Raw genomic sequence first — 22,852 nt, 5'->3', positions numbered from 1 at the left:
TGCCAGGCACCTCTGCAGAGCACATTGCTCTGGTTCAAACTGCCAGATTCCTGTCCAGATGCAGCAGGAATTCTAACCAGCTCTCTGCAGGCACTGTGCTGATAACCTCCAGCCTTACAGCACACAAACCACTGCCCAGCACTGCTCTGGTAGCACTAAAACAGGATGTAGATTTGGGTCTATGGATTTTTATCAGCTGGGTTTGACCTCTTCCCCACGGCTGCCTTCATCCCATCCATCTTTTATCCAAACCCAAACCAAAATCCCCAAAATCTGCTGTCAGTCAGGGCATGAGAATTGCTGCTTTGCAGGCTCTGACATGAGCCCAGCCTGCTGAAAAATGCCACAGAAAAGTGACAATCCTATCCCATTCCCAGGTGCAAAATGCCACAGAAAAGTGACAATCCTATCCCATTCCCATGTTCAAAATGCCACAGAAAAGTGACAATCCTATCCCATTCCCAGGTGCAAAATGCCATAGAAAAGTGACAATCCTACCCTGTTCCCACAGGGATTTTGCTCCAGGGTTGATTTGCAGTTAATCTTGTCCCCTCGTCAGGATTTTAGTGGGGAAGGTTTGGGATTTTACCTCCCTGTCTCACTCCCATCTCAACATCCTAAGACTGAAGAATTCTGTATTAAAACTTCAGAAAGGCTGGGGAAAGCTTTTCAGAAAAAAAAAAAACCAGAGAAATAGCTGTCACCCTTGGGACCTGTGCCAAGTGTCCTGAGGAGAGTTTGGTGTCTGTGCTGCTGGTGGCACAGCTGGCACAGCTGGCAGGGTGCTGCCAAAGCTGGAGGTTTGCTGCTGCAGTTGCTCAGTGACATTGCAGCTAGCTGGACCAATTCATTGTGAATTATAAAATTCCAGATCAGATCAGATTACCTGCAGGCAGCAAAAATAGTTGCTGTTGTTGTGTTTGCCTGGATGGTGAGGAGGAAATCCTGCAGGAGTGAGTCAGAGCTGATTGGGGTTGTGCAGAAAGCCAAGAACTCAGTGCTGAATTCTCAGGAAGCTTCTCTTGCAGGACAACTGGACCATGTTAGTGACAGAGAACTGAATTGTGTCACTCTGTTTCCAAACCCAGCCTGAGCCAATGATTGCTGAAAGACAAACTGAGCTGTTTGTTTCCTTTTCCCTTTCAACCCACACTCCTCTGAAAATGTATAGATAAGGGGAAAGAAAGGATTTCAGCTCAGGGCAGCTCCAAAGAAGGTCAGAGTGGGAGGTGAGAGGCTGTTCTTTGATTCCTCTGCAATCCTCTCCTGGGAATTGTGCTGTGTGAGCCTCAGCTGTGTCATTCCAGAGCCCCAGCCCTGAATTCCACACAGGCAGAGCAAGGCATCTCTATCTTCCTAAAGAACCTCCAGCTACCTGCAGGATTCCTACTTTTGTGAACAGAGTTTTCATAAAGATGGAAAATATAAAAAAATCCAGCTTGCTGAGCTGGAGCTGACAAAATGAAAGGGTGTGGTGAAGTCAGAGGTAAAAATCCCCAGTTCTCAGAAGATGGTGTTTTATTGTTTCCACCCCTGGGAGCTCACATTACACCCCAGCTCAGCCTGGCAGGGTCCTGTCATTCATCAGTCAGCTTTATGGCATGACAGCAGTCTGGGAAATTAGAAGCTGGTTAAACAAATTAAAAAAAAATTAATGGAATGCTCTGTCTGCATCTTGCAAAAGGAAAAAGGAAATGCCTTGGGATATCTTTTTCTCATAGGGAGGATCAGATTGGCCTCCAAAAGGCAACAGCATCAAGGTGGCCACTGGAGAGAGAGAGAGAGAGAGAAAATCTTGCAGAATTTTACAGAGGAAATGAAAATGGGATTCCTGTCAAGTCACCCCTCATAAGGATGTCTTTTCTCATCAACATCTTGTAGCCTGTGATATTCAGAAAAAGTGAAAACACTAGCTGTGGCTGTGAACTACTTTTCCTCTGTAATTTTATTTTGTTTCAGCTGTCCAGAGAGCAAATCTTTTGGGAGGTATCCAAGACCTCAACCTCTAAGGAACCCTTTCTAGAATCTAAACATAACAGCTCTGCCAGTTTGGCTGACACATGTGGTTATTTCAGTGACAAAGAACTCTGGGACACAAAAAAAAAAAAAAAATTAAATCTACCGGTATTGCTTTATTCATCTCCCCAAAATATTTTGGTCTGTGGTCCGTGGGAAAATGTACAATTTAAAATCCTTGCTGTAAACTGTTGTTGCAGGGATGGTGATCCAATGGCCATTCCTCTCATCAAGATGTCACCCACTGTCAGGGCTGACTAACAACAGTTCACAGAGCAGTGGTGAGCATCAGAGCTCTCAGTGACACCAATCCCAACCCAGCAGCTCAGCTCACTGCAGCTCAGCAAGGATTAATTTCCCCTGGCAGACGCCAGCCTCGTGCCAAAAAACAAGACTAACCCCCATCTTTATGATGTTTCCCTTCTGCACAATTGTCAATCTGGGTAAGTACAGAGATAACAAGGAATTGGCCCAAATTACAAAGTGTGGATCTCTGCAGCACTCCTTTGAAGTTGGGCTGTGCCTGAGTTTTCCTTTAGGCTCCTCTCCAGCACTTTCCCTTACAAAAGTACTCATTTTCCTGTGTTTTTACCCTTTTTACCAACAGCTCTGTTTAAGCAGCAGTGATAGGAATGAAATTAGCTCTCAGGTGATTAAATTCTTCCCCTCTGTCTTTTCCCAAGGAAGGACTAAGAGGACAGAGGTGCACTGAGGTTTGCTCCAGTGGTTTGTTTGCTATTATTGTCCTTTTTATTCATACTGGAGAGTGTTGCCCTTTTCACCCTGAGGAGGTGATATTGATGAGGGTCACAGAAATCCTCAGGTCCTGCAGAGAATCCCTCGTTATTCCTGCAGCAGCTTCCAGGGCAGCTCTGCCTGGGTGTACACAACCTCCAACCTGCAAAAGGAAAGGTTGCTTTGTGCCCCAGGAGCAGAGCTGTGCCACCAACCCAGCACCAGTTAAGAAATGCTGAACATCTCTGGATGCAGAGATTAACATGCAGGAGAAGCTAATAACAACCTAGGATGTGTCAGGGAGGTCAGATGGACCTGAGATGAGTCCTGAATTGGATGTGATGTCCAAAAAAAATGGATAAAAAGGGGCAGTTGATGTCTGCTAGAGGTGACAGAAAACCCTACAGAGAGGTTTTCTGAAAAAAACCCTAGCAGCTTTAGGAACAAGTTTTTTGGTTGGTTTTGGGTTTTATTTGTTTGTTTGTTTTGTTTTTGGTTTTGTGCCTTTTTGTTTTGTGGGGTTATTTTGTTGTTTGGGTTTTTTTGAGGTTTTTTTTTTTGTTTTTGTTTTTTTTTTTTCAGAAAAACCCAAGCAGCTTCAGGAACACCAAGTTTGCTAGATTTGCTCCCAAACTGTGACTTAATTCAGTTTCTGTGCCTTCCAGGCTCCAAATGCTGTCCAGAAAGCTTCCAGACTCCTGCTGAGGGATCCTCAAACTGATCCTCAAACTGATCCTCAAACTGCAGCTGCTTGCAAAGATAAAATCCACAGAAGTCACCTGAAAACAGGTAATGTCATTTTCCTTTTGCAGTAGATTTTACAGAAACTTTCACCCTCCTCAAATTACAGTGACTCCATGTGGCTTATTCTGCAGTATAGATTTTAATATTTGTGCTAAAATTTATTCCAGCTGTTGCTAATAACGGAGATGTGAATAATATTATTATAGAGAGTCTTGACTGGACTTGGTGCAGATTTATTAATTTGTAATTTTTCCATCCTAAACCCAAATATTAAAAAAATGGATGAAAAGAAAGAAAGGTAATTGCAACCACTGGCTTCCACTTCACCACGATGAAATGGAGCTTGCCTGGTAATCAGAGAATAAATGCAGAGATTTCCTGATTTTATCCACCAGTCTGATTTTATCAGACCTTTTGCAGTGAATGCAATTCAATCGAATGTAGAGATGCCAGAAGATCTTTTGTATAAATCAGTTCCTTTCAGGAGAGAACTACTGCAGCATTCCAGCTCAGAGATTCACAGAAAACAAAACCAACTGGATGTGAATAGAGAACAGACTTGAGGTCTTTAACCTCTGTTTTTATTTTTACACATGAACTTCCAAGAGACAATTGCACTGGGGAACCTCCAGCCAACTCTGAACACTGAATATAAGGTCAAATTAACTGTTTCAGCACAGCCCAAATTGAAAATACCTCCTTTTCCTCACCAAAATCACATTCATCTTCCTAACCCAGTGTTTCCCTACAGGAGCAATAGGAATCCCAACCAGTAAATATTGATCAGAGTTTCTTACCCTGCATTTGACCTCAACAGCTCAGCATCCAGCTTCACAGCCACGAGACAATATCCATGTCCTTGCACAGCTACTGATGTCCATTTCTGGGCAAAGTTATCCTTTTCAAACAACTTCTCTCTAGCAGGATTTTCTTTGAACAGCCTCACAGTCTGCTTGTTCTCAGAAACAATGGTCCAGGAAGAGTGGAAATGTCATCCAGGGCTATGCACTGTGAGTGAAAAAAAGTTTAAGAATTCATTTAAGAATCCCTGATTTGCTTATCCAGAAGTGGGCCAGTCTTGAGTTGGGTTTTCCCTTTTTAATTTTTGTAGTTCTGAGCCATTAACTGATTTCCATGCAGTGCATAAAAATTCAGCTTAAATAGCTTAAAGTCTGGTAGTTAATCAGAATAAATAGATGAATGTTACAAGTGATAACTTTCAGGACTCAAGCCCCATAACCAGCACTTTCCCTTACTCTGCTGCAATAAAAAAAAAATCTGTCAGGCAAGGGCAAGGCTGAGCATTTTCTTTGGCTTTCTTTGGGAAATTTCTGCAATGCTTCCAGCAGAGGCAAAGTGCACATCTGTGCTCTGTAAGGAAAGAAAAATGCTTTTGCTCCTCCACTCCCCATTTCATCGTGGGGTTCTGAACACCCAAACTGAGCACACAAAAATGGAAATACTGATCTCCCCAGCTGGTGAGGGAACCTGCTGCAGTGGGCAATCTCCTCTGCCTATGCCAGTCTGCTTCCTCTCAGTAGATGAAAAATCCAATTATTCTCATTATCAGGACTTGTCCCATCTTTGAACTGTCCCTTTAAACTGAGGCTACATAACCCAAATCTCTCTAACTTTGCTGCTAGAATGTCAAATGATGGATGTTCCACCCAACGAGGGGTTTCAAGGACTCTGCACAGTCCTGCCCACAGACTGAGGCTTAGCTCAGGTCCCTTCAAAGGCAGAAAATGCATTTGTTGTATGAGCTGAAAAAGAGATTCCCTCTAATCCAGTAATGACTATGGCAAGCTTTTCCCAAGCCTGAAATCTCTCATTTTGCGCAAGCACAGGGAACAGGTGACAAATGGATGTGAAAATGGGTCACAGAGGATTCTGTGCTCCTTGCCATCTGTGGCAGGGGTGGGAAATGAGCATCCATGAGGATCCACCAGGCAGTGATATCTCGTTGTTGATATCACTCTGTAAATACTGGGGGGTTGAATTTTCAGGGCTAATATTTAGCACAGTGTGACTGCCATGGGGAGAGGGCTTATTAAGGGTTTGTGGGCTGAGCTGGAAATCCTATATCCCCTTTGAAAGGGAGAGGTCATCCTGAGGATATTGGATTTCTTTGTCTCCTGTGGATCACAGGACCAAGGTACTAAGTTTTCCTCTCCTGGTTGTACTACTTCTGGCTCTTGGCCACAGCTGAAAGTGGAAGCAAAAACATGGGAACTTTCACTGGGCTTTAAGAATTCACCAAAAAGAAACTTTCTGTCACCTGCACAGACCTAGAAGCAATTTGGTAACAAGGGAAAAGGATCATAATTAGGATTTTCCCAGCAAATCTTTCATGGTTGCAGTGCTCCCAGTAACTCCAAAGTGCAAATCCTACTTGACTAAAGAGAATTATGCCTGTACTGAACTCCTTGAAGGCGTTCTGGCCCACCTGGATTGTTCTCTGTCCCTCCAAGACTCTCCCAGCACACTGGATTTAAGATGCCAAACTCAGTTCATTTTTAACGATATGAACACAATCTGTATCCACTGAAGATTCTAGGCATGGCAGATACAGAGATTAATCCTGGGGCAACTGAGATGAATTGCAGAACCATTCAGTAGCTGACTGCAAGCAGAAATCAATTGGGCCAGTTACCAAATGACTCAGTTTAAATGGAAAATTATTTGCTCAGACAGCAAGAAACTCTTCACATGTGCTACTTCTGAAATTTACCTCTAGCTATGGCCATATGGTAATTTAACTTTTAAATTGTATTTACTGCATTCTTACACTTTAATCAGTCAATGCAAAGCTAAACTCCTCAGAACTCCACGTTTAAGCTTGAAAAACTCCAAACATTTGCAGTTTCTCCCTGCCTTTGAGCAGTTGCAATCGTCAGATAATAACAGATCAATCAGGGCTCAGCCCTTTGAAGTGTATCTGCTCCAGTGTGTCTCCTTGCCTTGCTGGATGTTTTACTCCAAGTTGGAGGCTAAACTTTCCTGCTTTAGAAGGAACGAGCTCAGCTCAATTAGCAGAGCAAGGTTTTTTTGAGCGTCACACATCATTAGTCTCAAGGTCTCTGGTTCTAACAGCCATTTGTTAATCTTTTTCATATAGCTGGCACAAAACTTGTGATTCAAATACAAGGAGGCAGGCAAATAGCTGGAGTGACTCAACTGCACCCAGTTCCAGAACTCAGCTTGGCTTTGCTGAGGAGCAATTTGGCTTCACATTTCATAAACCATGACGTGGCTGCTTTAGGAAGAGAAAGAACCAAGGCTTGCAGAAGAAGGAAATGCGTCTTATCAGAATACATATTTTTGGAAGTGGCAAAGCAACTTTGGGGCAAATCATCCCATCGCTGTATTCTCTTCTTTCTCCCTCTTTCCTCTCCCTATGTGTCTGTGCCTGTGGGTATATGTGGAGATCTGACATCAACTGCCTAAATGTCATCAGCCACTCAAGGAGCAAGCTGGAAATAATGGCTCTGATTCTGGTGGAGTTTCCTTCTGTCCCGGATATAAACACACTGTCCTAGGCAGAGTTAACTGCTATTTTTAGCTCTGACAAAAGCACATCTGAAAAGCCTCTTCTGTTGTGCTTGGAAAATACCAGATCCCTCCAAGTGCCAAATATGCTGGGGGAAAAAGCATTCCTGGAGCAGGCTTGCCCTGGACAGCCTGCATGAACTCTCCAAGGCTTCCTCTCCCTTCTGTTTCCCACAGGAGGCAGGAACACTCTCACGAACACACAGGGAGCAGCTTGGAACTGCACAGGCTGCTGCTGAGCCCTGCTCAGTGTGTCTTCTCTCAAGAATAAATTCAGAGTATGTGCAGTATTCTCATTCACCTAATTGAATCAAAGCCTCTTTGCCAAGTGGTGTTATTGCTTGGTTTGGTTATAAGCAGGTTTTCTTTAAAGGGTAAAACCCCACTAATAGAGTCCTTGTTTTTCTGGGTTTTTGAAAAAATCTATGACTGCATAGTTTTCACACGTGGGTGAATAGATGATCTGACCATGGCCTTTCCTTAAGTGAAAGTTATTTAAGCTCGTCACTAACACAAGAAACGTCATCTGTGGGAGGGCATGGACACACCGCAGCCCTCGAACGATTTTGGAAGAGTGACAGGCAACGGACCAGAGCACAGCAAACAAGTTCTGCGGCACCACGACGCCTTTTCCTCCAGCAGGACACAGCGAGGGACTGTTTGGCACAGCCGGTGCTGCAGCCTGGAGGCCGTGGGCCAGCACTGCTGCCGCGGAGCAGCGCGGGTGATGTGCAGCAGCATCCATACCGATCAGCACGCACTCGGGGATGCTGCGGAGCGGGGTGGGATATTCCCTGCGCCCAGGACAGCATGGACCACCGGGGAGCCGCGGCGAGGGATGCCTGCGGGGGTGGGAGGAGGCGCTGGCACCAGGACAGCCCCGGGAGTGCAGGGACAGTGGCGACAGGGATAGCGACAGGGATGCGCTGCCGTGCCGTGCCGTGCCGTGCTGGAGCGCATCTCCTCCCCGGTGCGCGGCGCGGTCCCCGCGGGCAGAGGAGGTGGCGGCGGTGTGACAGCGCGGCAAGGAGCATGCGTGCGGGAGCAGGAGGAGGAGGAAGAGGAGGAGGAGGGATGGCGCGGGGAGGCGGCCGCTGTTTATTTGCAGCCGGGCGGGCTGCGGCTCGGCAGAGCGCGAGTGGCCGGCGGCGCTCCCGCTGCCCGCCCCGCACCATGCGGCCGCCGCTGCCTCCCCGCGCCGAGCCGGGGCAGCCAGCGGGGCGAGCGGCGGGGCGAGCGGCGGGGCAGCCGGAGGGACAGCCGGGGCAGAGCCCCGCGCCATGGTGACGGGCTCGGCTCGGGGCTCCCGCAGCCGGGACCGAGCCCCCCCGGCTCCCCGTGCCCCGGGCGGGCGGCGCGGCGCGGCGGCGGTGCTGGCGGGGCTGTGCGCGCTGTGCTACGGCAACTCGCTGCGGGGCGAGTTCGTGCACGACGACGTGTGGGCCATCGTGAACAACCCCGACGTGCGGGCGGCCGCCCCCGTGTCCGCCGCCTTCGCCAACGACTTCTGGGGCAAGCGCATGGCCGAGAACACGAGCCACAAGTCCTACCGGCCGCTCTGCGTCCTCACCTTCAAGTGAGTGTCCGGCTGCCCCTCGGCACTGAGCCTCTCCCGGCCCGGGGGGGTCAGGGGAGCCCCTCAGCCCCGCTCCGGTGCTCTAGGCTCAGTGATTCAGCATTTCCGAGCGGGACGGGGTGCGGGCGGGGGGCTCAGCCGCCGGTGCGCTGCCTCCGCCCGGCCCGGGGCAAGTTGGCTGGAAAACAGGAGCAATAAGGGGTGCCCGCCGCTCTCCCGGCAATTGCCCTGCTTTCCCGGCCGTGTGGGAGCAGGTAGAGCCTCTTCCCCGGGCTGCCGTGGGGATAAAAGGGAAAACGGAGCGGTTCGGGCAGCGCTTTTGCCTGAGGAAGGTGCTGGCATGCATTCCCCGCGAGTTCCTCCCGTGCTTCATCTCCAGTGCCTTTTCTCCGCGACGGAGCGATCGTGCCAGCAACTTCCCGCGTTGTGTTTTGAAGCAGAGCCGTAGTCATCCATCGCCAGCTCTGCTGTCGGCGCAGAAAGCGGAGGGTCAGCCCCACGGGTACCGCGCAGCCCTCCCGGCGGCGGCGCCGAGCTCCCCGGCAGCCTCCCTGCTTCTGATGTTCCTTCCCTGCGTACCGGGAAGAGTTGCTGAGGAGGAGTTTCGGTTGTGCGGGAATAAAAGAGAAGTTGGGCAGCAACAAAGTGACAGCTACCGTAGCTAATCCTGGAGAGAAAAGCCTCGCTGGCCTCTCTCCCCGAGGAGAGGAATTTGTGGCAAAGCAGCTCAGTTACAGTCCGTGCAGTTTGTCATTCTTTCCGTTGGCTTGTCCTCTTTTTAATTTATTCTGAGGGAACGTTACCGATGGTGAATCTTGAGCAGGCTTTAACATTTAGGAATGATCCATGTGCTTGCAGGGAGCTGTGCTGGAGAGCTGATGGGTGATGTCTAGCACTTGGTAGATGCTCATTCCAAACTACAGCAGGCATTGGGAATAAAGGGTATCAAGTGTGCCAGGGGGATGTGTTACCAGATCCTGGTTCACTCTGCTGATTGAGAAACTCATTAGAACACTGGATATATGAACAGAATGTCACAGATAGGTGGAAATTGAGTGTTTCTGTGAAGCGAGAGCAGTTTTGGGGAAAGCAACACCCCCTTGGCACTGCCACAGAGCACTTGCTGCCCTTTGGCTGGCAAGGTGGAATTGGAGCCAAGAGCCATCGGCGTTGGCTGTCTGGGGAAGCAGGGCTGGATGGGCACAGGCTGGCAAATCCCTGATAAGGGAAAAGTGAATGGCACAGACCCTTGGGAACTGGATTATTTTTTAGAGCAGGTTTTGTACCTTCTCCTTGAAGGGGGTCTCAGAATGTTTCTGTAAAGAGTGACAGGGGAGTAGGTTTCCAGAGGCAGAGCTGGCTCCATCGTGTGTCCAGCCAAACTGTTGTGGTTTGGGGATCCATGTAATTCATCCATTCCTCCAGCAATACACCTGGGGGTAACTGGAGAGGGGAATGAAGCTGTGTGTGTCACCACTGACCTCTCTGCAGGCAGTGTTAGTGCTGGAGTGCTGGACTTGGCCTCTAGATCAGGTTGCAGCATTGAGATCGTGATGCTAATGAGCAAAAGAGACTTAAACTTGATTAACAAAATGGAAACTAAATGTTCTAGCTCCCATTTGTATGTATTTGAACTGGTTTTGCCTTTGCTATTTAAAGGTGTGCGTGTGTCAGAAAAGGATGAAGTGCTGTCTCTGCCTAGTCCTTTTTGGAAGGGAAGTGAGACTAATTTTGTGAACAAGATTTCATCCTCTATGCTCATAATAACCATACAGCCAAGACTTTGGGTCAAAGGCAGAGTCATTTGTTCACCACTTGGCACTGCATTTGGAGCAGGCAAGGAATCGTTTATCTTCCCTGGCTGCAGAGGGAGATTATTTCCACTGCATCCCCATTATCCTCCCAGTTTCCACATCCTTCCCATTTCATTTCTACCAGTATGGTTCCAGGGGAGGATGTTAAGAACTGGGTGGGGTGAATCCTTCCAGAGAAGCCTCGGGCAGCTTTTGCCAAGCAGCACTGAAGCTGTGGCTGAGCTGAGCTCTGCCTGCCTGAGCTCTCTGCCCCTGCCTTGCCCTGGTTGCTCTCTGTCTTCCTGCAGAAGGAAAAAGGATTTACCTTGATTCTTGTGAAATGCTGGGGAGAAACTGACATCTCACAGAATGGAAATGAATGTTGCTAATACTTTTGGTAGAGTTTACTTTATTCACTTAGGGTACTTGAGAGCACTGTGTGATGTGCAGGATCTTGCTGAAGGAGGGAAGAGAGGACCAAAGTATTCTGGTATCTTTGCTGCTTTTAGATTTGCTTGTTTGCCTGAATTCGTCTTCTCCTTGTGCTAATTTGGTCAAATCCAAGGCATTTTAATAGCAGCATGAATCTTTATATCTGCCTAGTGGCTCTGCTTCTCTTGCATGAAACTTTCATCTGTAAAGGCTTGTTTTGCATCTCGCGAAGATTAAGGGATCTGGGAGAACTCCCAACTGCATGTACAGAACAGATGTGAAGGGTGGGCTGAAATTTATATCTACAGATCCATCAATCAGCAGAAACTTTGTCTCTTTTCTGCCTTTTTGTGGCTGTGAAAGTAAGGAGGACTCAAGATGCCCTGTGGACTTTTCATTAGGCTGAGCATAGCCGACATGTAAATGACATATTCCTGAAATGATCTCAATTAAAAAAATTTATCACACACCTGTCAGGAGAATTTGAAGCAGACATTGCTGAAATTGTGTAACAGTAGTTCAGTGTCCCTGATGAATTGGAAATGATAAGTGACAGTGCTCATTCCAGTACACTAATGCTCTGGAGCCAAACAGTGAAAAGAGCTCGAGTATTTGACATTATTCACACTGGATCTGACAGCATGAATGATCAGAGGAAATGCAGAGTGGCCCATGTTACTGGAACCATTAAGTGAAACCTAAAATATTCACAGAATTGCTGCACTGTTTTGTGTGGGTTAATATCAGAAGGGAAAAAAAGCCTGCATGTGGACTGTTGAATTAAATAATGTTTGCCTCGTGTCTTCAAACTTCTCTTACTTTTTCTCTTGACTTCTATGAAATAAGAGAATGTTGAATTAGATGGTTCAGAAGTATTGCACATGGGTAACTGTTAGCTGACAGGTCCAGCACAACTCCTCATCTTCATGGGATTTCAGATGGTAGGCAGTGGTTTTGCATAGTCCCTAGGAAAAACTGACTCCATGCTCTCTTTTCTACCTGCTGTCACTTAGAGGTGTTTACCTGCAGGTATTTTATTATCCAAGCAGTGATTAAATACACTTCTTTCTATAGAAGGCAACCTTTTGGACTCAGAAGATAACTATTTTTTGGTGTCTGCCTTATAAAATGTTAAGATGAAAGGTAGGAAAAAAAAAAAAGGGGAGGGAAGAAAAAAAAGAACTGCCAGTTCTATAATTCACTCAGGATTTTATATTTAAACTTTCTGTCTTACACCTTGCCTCCACTAGCAGAAGTTCACTGAATCATTTATTCCCTCAGTAGCACATAAGTTACTCCTTGTTTCCAGTGGTTTTGCAGAAATGTTTCTCAGCTGCTGAAGCAGAAGGTGCAACCCTCAGAGCTGTCTCTCTCTCTTCCTCTTCCTGCCTGCCAAATCTCCATTTGGACAGATTCTCCAGCCCAGGTGATGAAGGTTTGGTGCAGCCAGCAGCACAGTGAAGGTGCACAGTGGTAAAAAATGGTGTGAATGAAGGATTTAAAATCCCCCTGAATGCCCAGATTTCCTCCCAGGTGCCCAAAAAGGCTGCTAGCCAGTGATGTACCAGCCTGGGAAGTCAATGGGGGCTTCAGAATCCTGGGTGGGCACTGAGATAGATCCTCATGGGAGACTTCCAGTGGCTTTGGATCAAAGCCTTGAGGGAATGAGAGCTTGGGTTAGGTGTAAATACCTAGCCAGAGAGAGAACTGATTCTGTAATTCACTGTCAGCCTGCTGATCTATCTGGTTGTTTACAGCTGATCCTCCTGTTTTTTCAGCTGTATCAGTGGCATGAGTTTCAAGGACAGGGAGCTTAAGAAAACCAAAACAACCTGGGGAAGCAAAAAAGACCTTAGATTTTTCTCTGTTATTGATTTAATGCTATATTACAGCTTGACATCCCAGGGTGATAGAGTGGAGCTATAATGTGTCAGGTTAAGTACACAGTGCACAGGTATTTTCCTCCCTCTGCACATCCCAATATTTAGGATGGTGTCAGGATTTCCCTGGTGCAGCTCAGGCTGCTATTCCTACCCACGCTGTGGCACTCACTCTCCACACTGGGGAAGGACCACATCAGTTTCTCCTGGAATTGATGTAGTTCTGGTGGACTTGGTGAAGAATAGCAGATGCTTTTATAAGACTGGTTGTCTGGAATATAACTGGAATATAACTGGAATATAACTGGAATATAACTGGAATATAACTGGAATACACAGATGTGTCTCTAAGCACACAAGATTTTCTTTGGACCCAAAGCAGAATGCCTTGCTCTCATCTTAGGTTTCTTCCAAAGCTTGGATTTTTTTTTTTTCTCCAGTTCCAGGTGTACAAGAAATCTCCCTCACAAATATAATTTTTTAGGAGGTGTCTGATGTTTATGGTTGTAAGGTTGGGCTGTTTCTCTAGGGTTGCTTGCACTCCCTGGAAGGTCAGAGGAAACTCCCTGCCCTGGGATGGATACACTCGTGCTGAATAAAATCTGTCTCTTGAATTAAAAGCCTTTTAGGAGGGAAATAGTTCTCTAATTCTCCTGAACGACTTGGCTGAGGTGAATCCAGCCACACCTATCTCTGCTGCTTGCTTCAGTGCTGTCTTGTCTCTCTTTAACACCCACCAGTTCCTGGGGATTTTCTCTCATTGGGCATTCTGTTCCTCTTGCACCAATGTCGCCCTTAATTTTCTTTGGCCATCTTTCACCTGAAAGGCTCAGCTTTCGACCAACCTTCTTACCCACAGGAGCATCCTTGTCAATACCCTTTAGAGCTCATGAAAATAAAGTGCTCTGGCTGCTGCTGGTTAGCTAAAGGCATTCCTCTGCATTTCCTCTCTGTTTCTGGCTGCTTTCCTGGGCTTTCTCTGTATTGTCTCACAGACTTGAAGAAAGGAAGGGAAAATAAAAAAAAAAAGGCTGTTCTCTTTTCACTCACTGTACATTTATTTTTATTATTTTCTCTTTGCTCCTGTGTAAGTTAGAGTGGCATTTCCTTCATGCTCTTCAGCTTGTTTCAAACTTGCTTCAGATTTGCTGAAGAACAGTTACATCCAGTTTGAAATACTGTCTTTAGGATGAATAACTTCACACTAGATTTCTGTTACTATTGCTTTCTCTTCTTGCTCAGAGGCTGTCCTAGCTTGGGTTTTGATCACATCTCATCCCTTTCTCTCTCCACACTCTGATCCATGGCTGCTGAAGAGTTTCTTGAGGTGTTTTTCTCCTTCAGTGCATTGCTCTTGCTGAGATGCTACTCGAGAATAATTTTTAAGACAAGCTGCATTTTGATCACTATCTTGATAAAATACCACCTGGTTTGTCAGTTTGTAGTTTGCTGTGCTCTACATTTTTTTCCCCTCTAGTTTTCCAAGGCTGTTTGTGGAGGCAAACTAAAGCTGGGTGAGTGGTGCTGTTGTTATTCCTAACCCAGGAATGATCATCAAACCACGTTTTCTTGGGTGAATTCCAGAAAATCCCACCCTGGCCCATGTGCCACCTCCAAGGTGCTGCTTCTTCTTCCCAGTCTAATTGTGATTTCTGTTTTCTTTTCCTACCCTTGCTGGGAAGCAAAAACCTGCTTTGAATTCCTGCTCTGAACTGTTGCTCAGGTGATTGCTGAGCTCTGAGGGAATTGCTGCAGTTGGGAATTGCTGTGGCCTCTGTCTTCTTCCCCATTGCCATTATAGCAAATCAAGGAACAAACCATTTAAAAATGCCTTTTTATCCATTTACTTCTCAGGCATTGTGGAAAGATGATCAGCACAAATCTCACTTTGTGGTGGGAAGTGGGCATGGCACGAACACCACTGCAAAGGGGTTTATTTTCTCTCCAGATTTTTTCATTTTTTCCAGGTTTTTCATTCATCTCTGAGCTGTTTCCACACAGAGCTCTAACCATTATTGCCACTGATGCAGCTGCACCCCTTTTGGAGTGCAAATGCTCATTTTCCTGGCAAGCAGTGCATGCATCTGTGGAGTTTATAAGGAGATCCCACCACGCACTGAAATTGGGTGTTACTTTGCATAAAGTTTGCCATATTTAACACGCAATTTGAACAGGAAAAGATCATCACAGGAAACTTAATCCATCCTTATATATTAGATTAATCTATATAAATCTGCATGTGAGCCTTCCTGTATAAAAACTGTGGGGGTTTTATGAGGTGTGGGATGCTCTGAGACTTTCCATTAAGTGTTACTTGCTATAACAAATTACCATTATTATCCTGTGCATTTCTATTTCATTACACGTCGCGTTCCGTTGTTAGCCTTTTGAAAATAATAAAACAGATTAAACCAAACAAGAGCTGCCCAGGGATAATAACAAAGTCTATAAAAAGAGGAAACTCTCCCATTATGGTTTACAATATTATTAAATCATAAGAGGCCTTAAAAAAGGTTGAATGAGTCTTCATGTGCACAAGTGGATGAAAAGCAGTATATTAGAGCCTGGGGGGTGCTGGGGGTTGTATAGTGTAACTGGATCTGTGTGGGATTTGTCTGGGAGGATGAAGTCAGAGTCCCACTCTGTTTCCAGACCCTCTCTGTGGGGAATTCCTTACCCAGAATTGATGTCTCCCTGTCTGATAACTTCTCTAGAGGGCCAGTGGTTATCTGAGGCTGCTGAGAGTGGTTGCTTTGAAGAGGTGGAATGATCTGCTTTCTCCTGGAGAGCTGTTTCACAGCCTCTGCTCAGTGAACTTTTAACAGCTGGTGCTGTGGAAGTCTCTGGGAGTGACACTAATTCCTTTTCCTACAGTGGATGGTGGAAAAACTGCTGCAGGTGGCAAAGCAAGCTGTACCATTCCTCTGTTCCTGGAAAACATCCATTAGCCTCACCAAAATCGAGGGATTTGTTGTTTTGGTGTACCTGCTGTGTTTTGGTGTACCTTGGCTGTGACACACTGCATATTTGTGCTTTTCTCCTCCATTCTCCTTTTGTCATTTCCCAGGAGGTTTAGCAGCCTCTTTCTTGCTTCCAGGGACTCTTTCAGCAGAAATGTTAGACCAATGAAAAACTCCTCTCCAGGTGTTTCAGGGAGGAAAAACCTCCATGCCTGAGATGGTTGTGTCTCCTCTTTCAAGGGTCTCTGTCCCTGGGAGCATCATTTGCTGTGCTCAGCCCCAAATCTTTAGGATGCAAACACATCTCTGGTTTGAGGAGCTGGCAGGTCCAAAGCCTGGCCAGCCCAGAGCATCTCCTCTCTCCACTGTGCTCTACCAAGGCTGGAACATGAATATTACAAGCTGTGCTTTAGCTCAGACAGATGTCATGATCTTCATGCAGAAATGGCTGAAGTCTTCCAGGCCACAAGATCCATTTTTCCAGGTTTTTTTGTGGGGCATTTTAAGTGTGGAAATACTTAAAATACCTAAAATACTTAAAATACTTAGTTTTGGCTTGCCAGCACTTCTGTTCATGAGCATTACGTTGGAGAAACTCCACTTCTTCCTTAATTTTGAGATTCATATCTCTGTTACTTCCTTTGTTTGCTGGACCATTTACTGTGTATAATTGCTGCATGCTGCTGCCAGTAAACAAAACTGAATCTCCCTGTCAAGGTATTAAAGATTAAGAGGGGAGAAGTAATTTTTTATTTACTTTTATTATTTACCCATCCCCTCCTGCTGCCTCACCCGGAAGTTACTCCACAGCTCCTTTCTGGTGGAGCAAATTTGGCTTTCCACAGCCTTTTTTCCCCTCCATGGATGTGTGATTTTGGGAGTTTTGCAAAATTCTTGTGCCTTGGGTTAGAGCTGTTCCAAGACCCAGATCTGCTCACCCGTTTGACATACAATAAATACAACATTTCAACACCGTTCTGCCAGGATTGTTTCAGGATGGAAAAAAAAAATGTTTCCTTCATTGCCATGTGGCCTAATTTCTTCTGACAAAGAGCTTTAGCAGCAAAAAGCACTGGTGTGGATATAGCACCTGCACAGGCTCATATTTAGTGCTCATGGAGCACCAAAGATGGTTTTTAAAACCCACCCCAAAGCGTGCTTGCAGTCTGATCTTGCTGTTTAAAGGAAGAGTTATCTGAATTACGTGGGATTATGTTTGTGTTTTGTTCTGGTGCTTTATATTTATTTAAAGAACACACAGGGGAACAGCCAAGCTGCCAGGCTGATGCTTTTGCAGAGCTGTTTTCAATAATTTACATCAGGTAACTCACAGCTTACAAGCCTCATTGACTCGATGCTCACCCTAAGAAGTGCACAGCCCTGCCTTTGGGACAGCAGGGGACCTGATGGGGGCAGGAAAATCCCTTGGTTAATGAAGTTCTGTCAGTATTGCAGGATGGGAAGTGATCAGATGTCATCCAAGGAGACTGATAACAGATTTTTCAAGCATGTTGTCAGATGTCGTGGGTTTAGTGATTGGTTCTCACAACTTGGCCAGCTGAATGGGAATTTCTGACATTTTGGTGTGTGAGTTCATCTCACCTGATAGATACCCTGAGCACTTGTCCCCACTGTCCTCACCTGCCTGTGTCTGCTTTGTCCAGAAATCAGCTTGTCAGAGCACATTTGGGCATTTGAGGGTGATGTTTTATCAGTAAAAATATTAACAGACACAGCAGGACAGGGAAAAATATAGTTTGGTTTAACAGGATCCTTGTACAACACATAGAGCATTTTACAGACTTTACAAATTAGTCTACCTACCTAAAATCCCCCAATAAGAAACTTAATAAATGAAGTAATTGTCCCCCTATTCTAATTACCCCCACTAAATGAGACTACAGCCTAGTTGACAAAAAACATGTTCCAGAGAGGAGCCTCTAGTTCTAATATGAATATTTAATCTTCAATCTTAATATTTAATAATATGAATATTTAATCTTCTTAATATGAATAATTTAATCTTTGGGGTGCAGAAACCCCAAACTAAGCTAAATATCAGACTACAAGAGTTACAACCAAGCAGTGGACTGTGCTGCAGCTGATTTCCAGCCAGAAAAAATTAATTTATATAAAGAATATGTCCTGCAGAGGTTCCCTGACACTGTGCACATCTGCAGGTGGCTCTGTGCTGCCCCTTGCCCCTCTCAGCCTGCTGAAAACAAAAAAATTCTGGCCTGGGGGTTCCCAGGGCTGCAGCTGAAGCTGTGGCTGGGTTTCTGTCCTGCCTTTTGTTGTGGTTTGTCACTCAGAGTGGTAGAAATGAGGGGAAGTGATGGATGCTGCTGCCCTGAAGTGGCTTGCAGGAGAAATGGGATAAAAAAAGAAAAAAAATCCCCAACTCTTCATGTGTTCTTGGATCTCACAGGCTGATGTGTTGTCAAAATGGAACTGCATCAAGCCATTGCTTCCAAGGGAAAGGTCAAGTCATGCCGAAATCTCACTTTTTTGCAAACTCTCTGGGTTTCATCTGTTGCCTTCCCAACTCTCCAGTGGGAGCACAGCAGGAATGCACAAGGAAACCTTTTGGTAAAATTAGATTGGCCTGGAAAATTCAGCCCAGGACAGCTAGCACTCCCCTGCTTATGAAAATGTAGGGAGTTATTTATAAAAGTAAAAATAAAAATGCTGTCTGGCTCTCACAGACCTTTTCACACCTCCTCTGTCTCACAAAAAAAAAAAACCCTAAGGTGTTTTTTTATAGTAGCAACAGCTCAGTGGCCTTGCTGTTGCATCATGCATTTCATGGGAAACCTGGAATCTCTTAGTGACAACAGGGAGGATTTTTGACCTCACTGCATATTTACAACTGCATGTGAAATATTTAGATTGGGTATTCTCCTCACTGGTCCTCTCGTCATTTGTTTAAAAAAAAAAAAAAAGTTAAAGGGGCATGTTTAAAAAATAAAGAGCATTTTTTCCAAATTCCTTGTTCATATATGGAGTCTTCCCTAGATAGACACCATTTGTATATATGTTTATTTTTGTGAATATATATAGGTTTGTCCGAATTTACAGATGTTGTTAACACTAAAGAGAATTCTCTTCAGCTTCATGTCAGGCAGAGCTTGTCAGCAGCTGTTAAGCAAGCTGGCTGTAAAAAAACAGTGACCAGAAAAATGTGTTAATACATGCTGTCAAACAAATGTCATGACAGCTTGTTACATTTGATTTTTTTTTTTTATGATTGACACAAATGATGAACCCTAATTGTCTCATCACTGGGGTGATGTTAGCTAACTTATCTTTGCCATCAGTGTCCTTATAAAAATGATGCAAACTATTAGATAAAGGCTTAACCTGCAGTGTGTGACACCATTTTGATAGTTAAATGGGAATAAACTCCCCTGCTCTGCCAAGCAGATGTTCCAGTGCCTTACCAAGTCCTTGTCTTGGCTCTTCCTGGGCGAAAACATCTATTCCAGAGCAGAAAATATTGGGAATATTCTGAATATTTTGTGAATTAACCCATATTGTGAAGCTGCCACGTGGCCAAGAGAAGCACAGGGAAATGGGAAATAAGGAAATAAAAGTGCCATGATGTTGGGCAGGGTGGTTTGCTGCTGGGGAAGCTCAGGAATCATCTCTGCACTGAGCTGTGCTGGGAGGGCACAGAAAGCTGCCAAACACAACCACATCATATAAAAACTGGGGAAATGGTTTCTGTCTGATCAGATAAACCAGAGGTTTGGAGCGATTTTCAGCAATTAGTTTAATAACACCAACATCAGATGGCTGCAAATGGGGCAAAAGGCATAAAATTCAGAATATTTCAAACTTGCTATTCCAACACCTCTCCAATCCAGTCATGATTTTATTTTGCTTTCTCCCAGGCTGAACATACTGCTGGCTGGGATGAACCCCTTCTATTTCCACGCGGTGAATGTGGTTTTGCACTGCCTGGTGACCCTTGTGCTGATGTACACGTGTGACAAAGCTGTGTTCAAGGACTGCCGGCTGGCTTTTGTCACAGCGCTGCTCTTTGCTGTGCACCCCATTCACACCGAGGCTGTAAGTATGTGCCACCACGGCTAAAATTTAACTCATTCCTCCAAATTTTAATTTTTTTTTTTTTAAACTAAACCTCTGAGTCATGCAGAAGGTGGGATTTGGGATTTTTTTTGCTGCTCCATTTAAAATAATTTGCAGGAGTCATTGAGGAAAATGTGTGTTTGTGCTTGCAGCCTTTGTGCTCTGGCACTGGATTCTGAATGATGGTTCCTAATCAGCCCTGCTGGGGATCAATGGACACTCAGGAGTGTTGGGAAACCAAAGACCTCAGCGAGGCTGTGCTCTCCTGCTGGGATATTGTTGAATTCCTTCAGTCATCCCCTGTAGCCACCAGTTTCAGGGAGAAAAAGTGAAGGGAGAATTAGTGTGTATTCTGGAGGAGCTCACTCAGACAGAGCTGATGTGACCCCTGGAATTATTTCTATTTATTGCAATTAAAAGCTAGGAGAAATCATCTTCAGGAAAAAAAGTTGTTAACTGAATGAACATCAGCAGAAGTTTACAGAGCAGCTGATGCTGGACATCTTTCTGTTCATTACAAGGAAACATTTAAAGACCCAATCATTCCCAAACTGCAGTCTGTAGCATGAAGAGACACTTCTGGAGCTGAAAGGAGCTTTGAGGAGGAGAGGCAATGTCCAGCTTTGCTCTCCTGAGAAAAGCAAAGCTCTCATTAACTGAGACACCACTGGCATCACACTGCTCTCCCTCTGGAAATGAGGGAGGCAAACATCTCCTGGGGCTGGGAACTTTGGAGGAGAGATTGCCTTAAGAACAAAAAGCCACGAGCTTTGCAGCTCCTCCCTGTGCTGTGTGGTGTGAGCTAATCAGCCAGGCTCCTTTGGATAATGCAGCTTTATATTTTCAGGGAGGTTTGAGTCGAGGCACCTCTCTTGGAATTTATTTTTGCCTGGGTCAGAAATTTTAAAAGGTTAAAAGAAATGCCAGAGCTCTGAGTATAACTTAATTATGTAATCTCAAAAGGGGTGGAATTTCAAAGGGCCTTTTGTTGGCTTTATGGGTGGTTTTTAGATCTTTGTGGAATAGGATGTTGGAATAAGTGCAAAAAATGGTGTTTGTCCATTCTTCTTCAGTGTTCCCTTTTTTATAAAAAGATTTTGTTAATTAATATGTAGAAAAAACTCTCAAATTGTTCAGAAAGAATAAATTCTATCACACTATCCCTTTTTGGTGATAAAGTTCATTCAAATATTACTTATATAATAACTCTTTTTCTTTAACAAATTCCACTTCTGGGAGTTGGATGCATTTCTCATCTATGCCTCACTATACAAAATTAAAACACATCCCTAAAATTGGAATTTTCTACGCAACTTTATTAATATTTTATTACGTAAAGAATGACTTCACTCTTGGCTTATTTTGCCAGGCAAGAAATGCAGCAGACAAAACTGAGCATATCCCACACTATCCAAGCAACATTTCCTTATGCTGAGGGAGGAGAACACTGAAAAATCAACAGTTTAAATATCAGCCATGGATTGTTGAAGAATCATTGAGTGTATATTCCTTTTTCTAGCTGTGTTTTTACACCTGTGTGTCTCTGTTCCTTTCAGGTGACAGGGATAGTTGGCAGAGCAGATGTCCTTGCCTGTCTGCTCTTCCTGTTGGCTTTTCTCTCCTATAATAGGTAGGTGGTAATGGTATTTTTGGTGTATTTGTAGTTTGGGTGTGTAACTCTGGACTCCATACAGGGTGCTAAAGCTGCTGTTCTCAGCATTTTAGGCAAAACAATTTCTCTCAGGTGGAAAATCCAAGGACATTTTTGCTGCCTCAGAGCCCCAAAATATGTAAACAACAGTGAATTGGGGGAGCAAATTTGGGGTAATTAACATCATCACCTGCAGGTGTAATTGGAGGATTAAAACTCGATATATTAATGGACAGAACCTATAAAATATGAAAAATTTGTGACTTGCTGTCCATTTTGGGTGTAGCCTCCTGAGTAGGCTTGAATATACCTTAAAAGCCTTTAATAAATTAATCTCTTTTTTATTCTCCTAAGTTTTAGGTAAGCTTGTTCAGGCATCAGTAATATCATGAGATTCTCTAGTCTGAGGAGGGGACAAAGGCAAAGTGTTTGATGGTTTTTGGCAAAGACACTGCTCTGTGGAAGTGTCCTGGTCCTCACCTGTCCTTGTCCTGGTGATGCTTAGGAGAAAAAAAAATCAAAAAAGTCAGCATACACACTCCCCCTTCCATGACATTACAGCTGACCATTGACCAGAGAAAGGCATGAAAAAATTACAAAAAAATGTTTTTAGTGGAAGGCAAGCTGTCTGTGTGCAGAGTGAGGAGCAGCCAGAGCCTGCCTGCCTTCCCAGTGTGTGCTGTGGCACTGTGCAACACCTGGGCTGGGAGAGCTCAGGAGTGTCTAGACCATTAGTCATGCTTTTTGGAGCAAAACTTGGCACTGCTTGCTGCTCTGTGCTCTGAAACTGCAGCTGAACGAGTGTGGGGACAGAAATAGCTTCCTTGCATGGGCTTTCTGCACCTTTGGTGTTATTTGCAGTTGGAAATAAAGCTGTTTACATTCAGAAATAGCACTGTGTCTTCACAGCCACGGGGAAAACTGCTCACCTCCCTCTGGGGTTGTCTGCCACCAACCCTGTGTGCATCAGGAGGTCCCAAAGGTGTAGAACTGGCAGTGACCCTGCAGGAACCTGTCTGTTTGAGTTTGGGTCTCTCCTGCCTTCTCCCCTGTGCTCCAGGCTTGCTGCCCAGCCTGGTAATGATCACACATCTCTGGCTCAGGGCACTGTGGGTGGCATGGAGGAATTTTTCCTTTTTGTCCCAAAAGAAGAATCAAGCCTGTGTGTTCTACATGACAGAAAACAGGTGATTTTTGCCCTCTCTGTGCTTACTCTGCCTTCCTCTCACTGTTTCAAGTCTACTGTGTTTTTCTGTTTGTCTCTTTTGTGCACCAAGAATTCGAGCAGCTCCCCACGTTTGTGTTTTCCCTCCCTGTCCTGTGTCTAAGCCTGTCCTTATTTCAGATTATTCATGTCCCAACATGTTCCTGTCAGCCTTCCTAAGGCATTAAGGAAAAGTCTCAGTGTTTGTGTGACAGCAGTA

At 45.0% G+C, this 22,852-nt stretch overlaps 1 protein-coding gene and 1 long non-coding RNA gene across 2 annotated transcripts in view; one reads left to right on the top strand and one right to left on the bottom strand.

The window, feature by feature from the left end:
* Positions 1-3,300: 3,300 nt before the first annotated feature.
* On the bottom strand, positions 3,301-9,398 carry LOC146442764 (uncharacterized). The gene is made up of 3 exons (XR_014849455.1): positions 8,615-9,398; positions 4,293-4,503; positions 3,301-3,530 (listed from the first exon to the last, which is right to left on the bottom strand). It is a non-coding gene; the product is annotated as an uncharacterized LOC146442764 (long non-coding RNA).
* TMTC1 (transmembrane O-mannosyltransferase targeting cadherins 1) overlaps positions 8,172-22,852 on the top strand; it is a 112,157-nt gene continuing 97,476 nt past the window's right edge. The window contains exons 1-3 of the mRNA XM_085049445.1: positions 8,172-8,620; positions 19,579-19,756; positions 21,334-21,407. Coding sequence (XP_084905571.1) covers positions 8,325-8,620; positions 19,579-19,756; positions 21,334-21,407 — 548 coding nt within the window. The 5' untranslated portion in view covers positions 8,172-8,324. The remainder of the gene's footprint in view (positions 8,621-19,578; positions 19,757-21,333; positions 21,408-22,852) is intronic.

The sequence above is a fragment of the Lichenostomus cassidix genome, chromosome 1Ab, assembly GCF_008360975.1.
Source record: "Lichenostomus cassidix isolate B80296 chromosome 1Ab, HeHo_3.0, whole genome shotgun sequence".
Classification (NCBI taxonomy): Eukaryota; Metazoa; Chordata; class Aves; order Passeriformes; family Meliphagidae; genus Lichenostomus; species Lichenostomus cassidix.
Note: the sequence above shows the minus strand (reverse complement) of the source record. Positions and strands in the feature narration are given on the sequence as shown.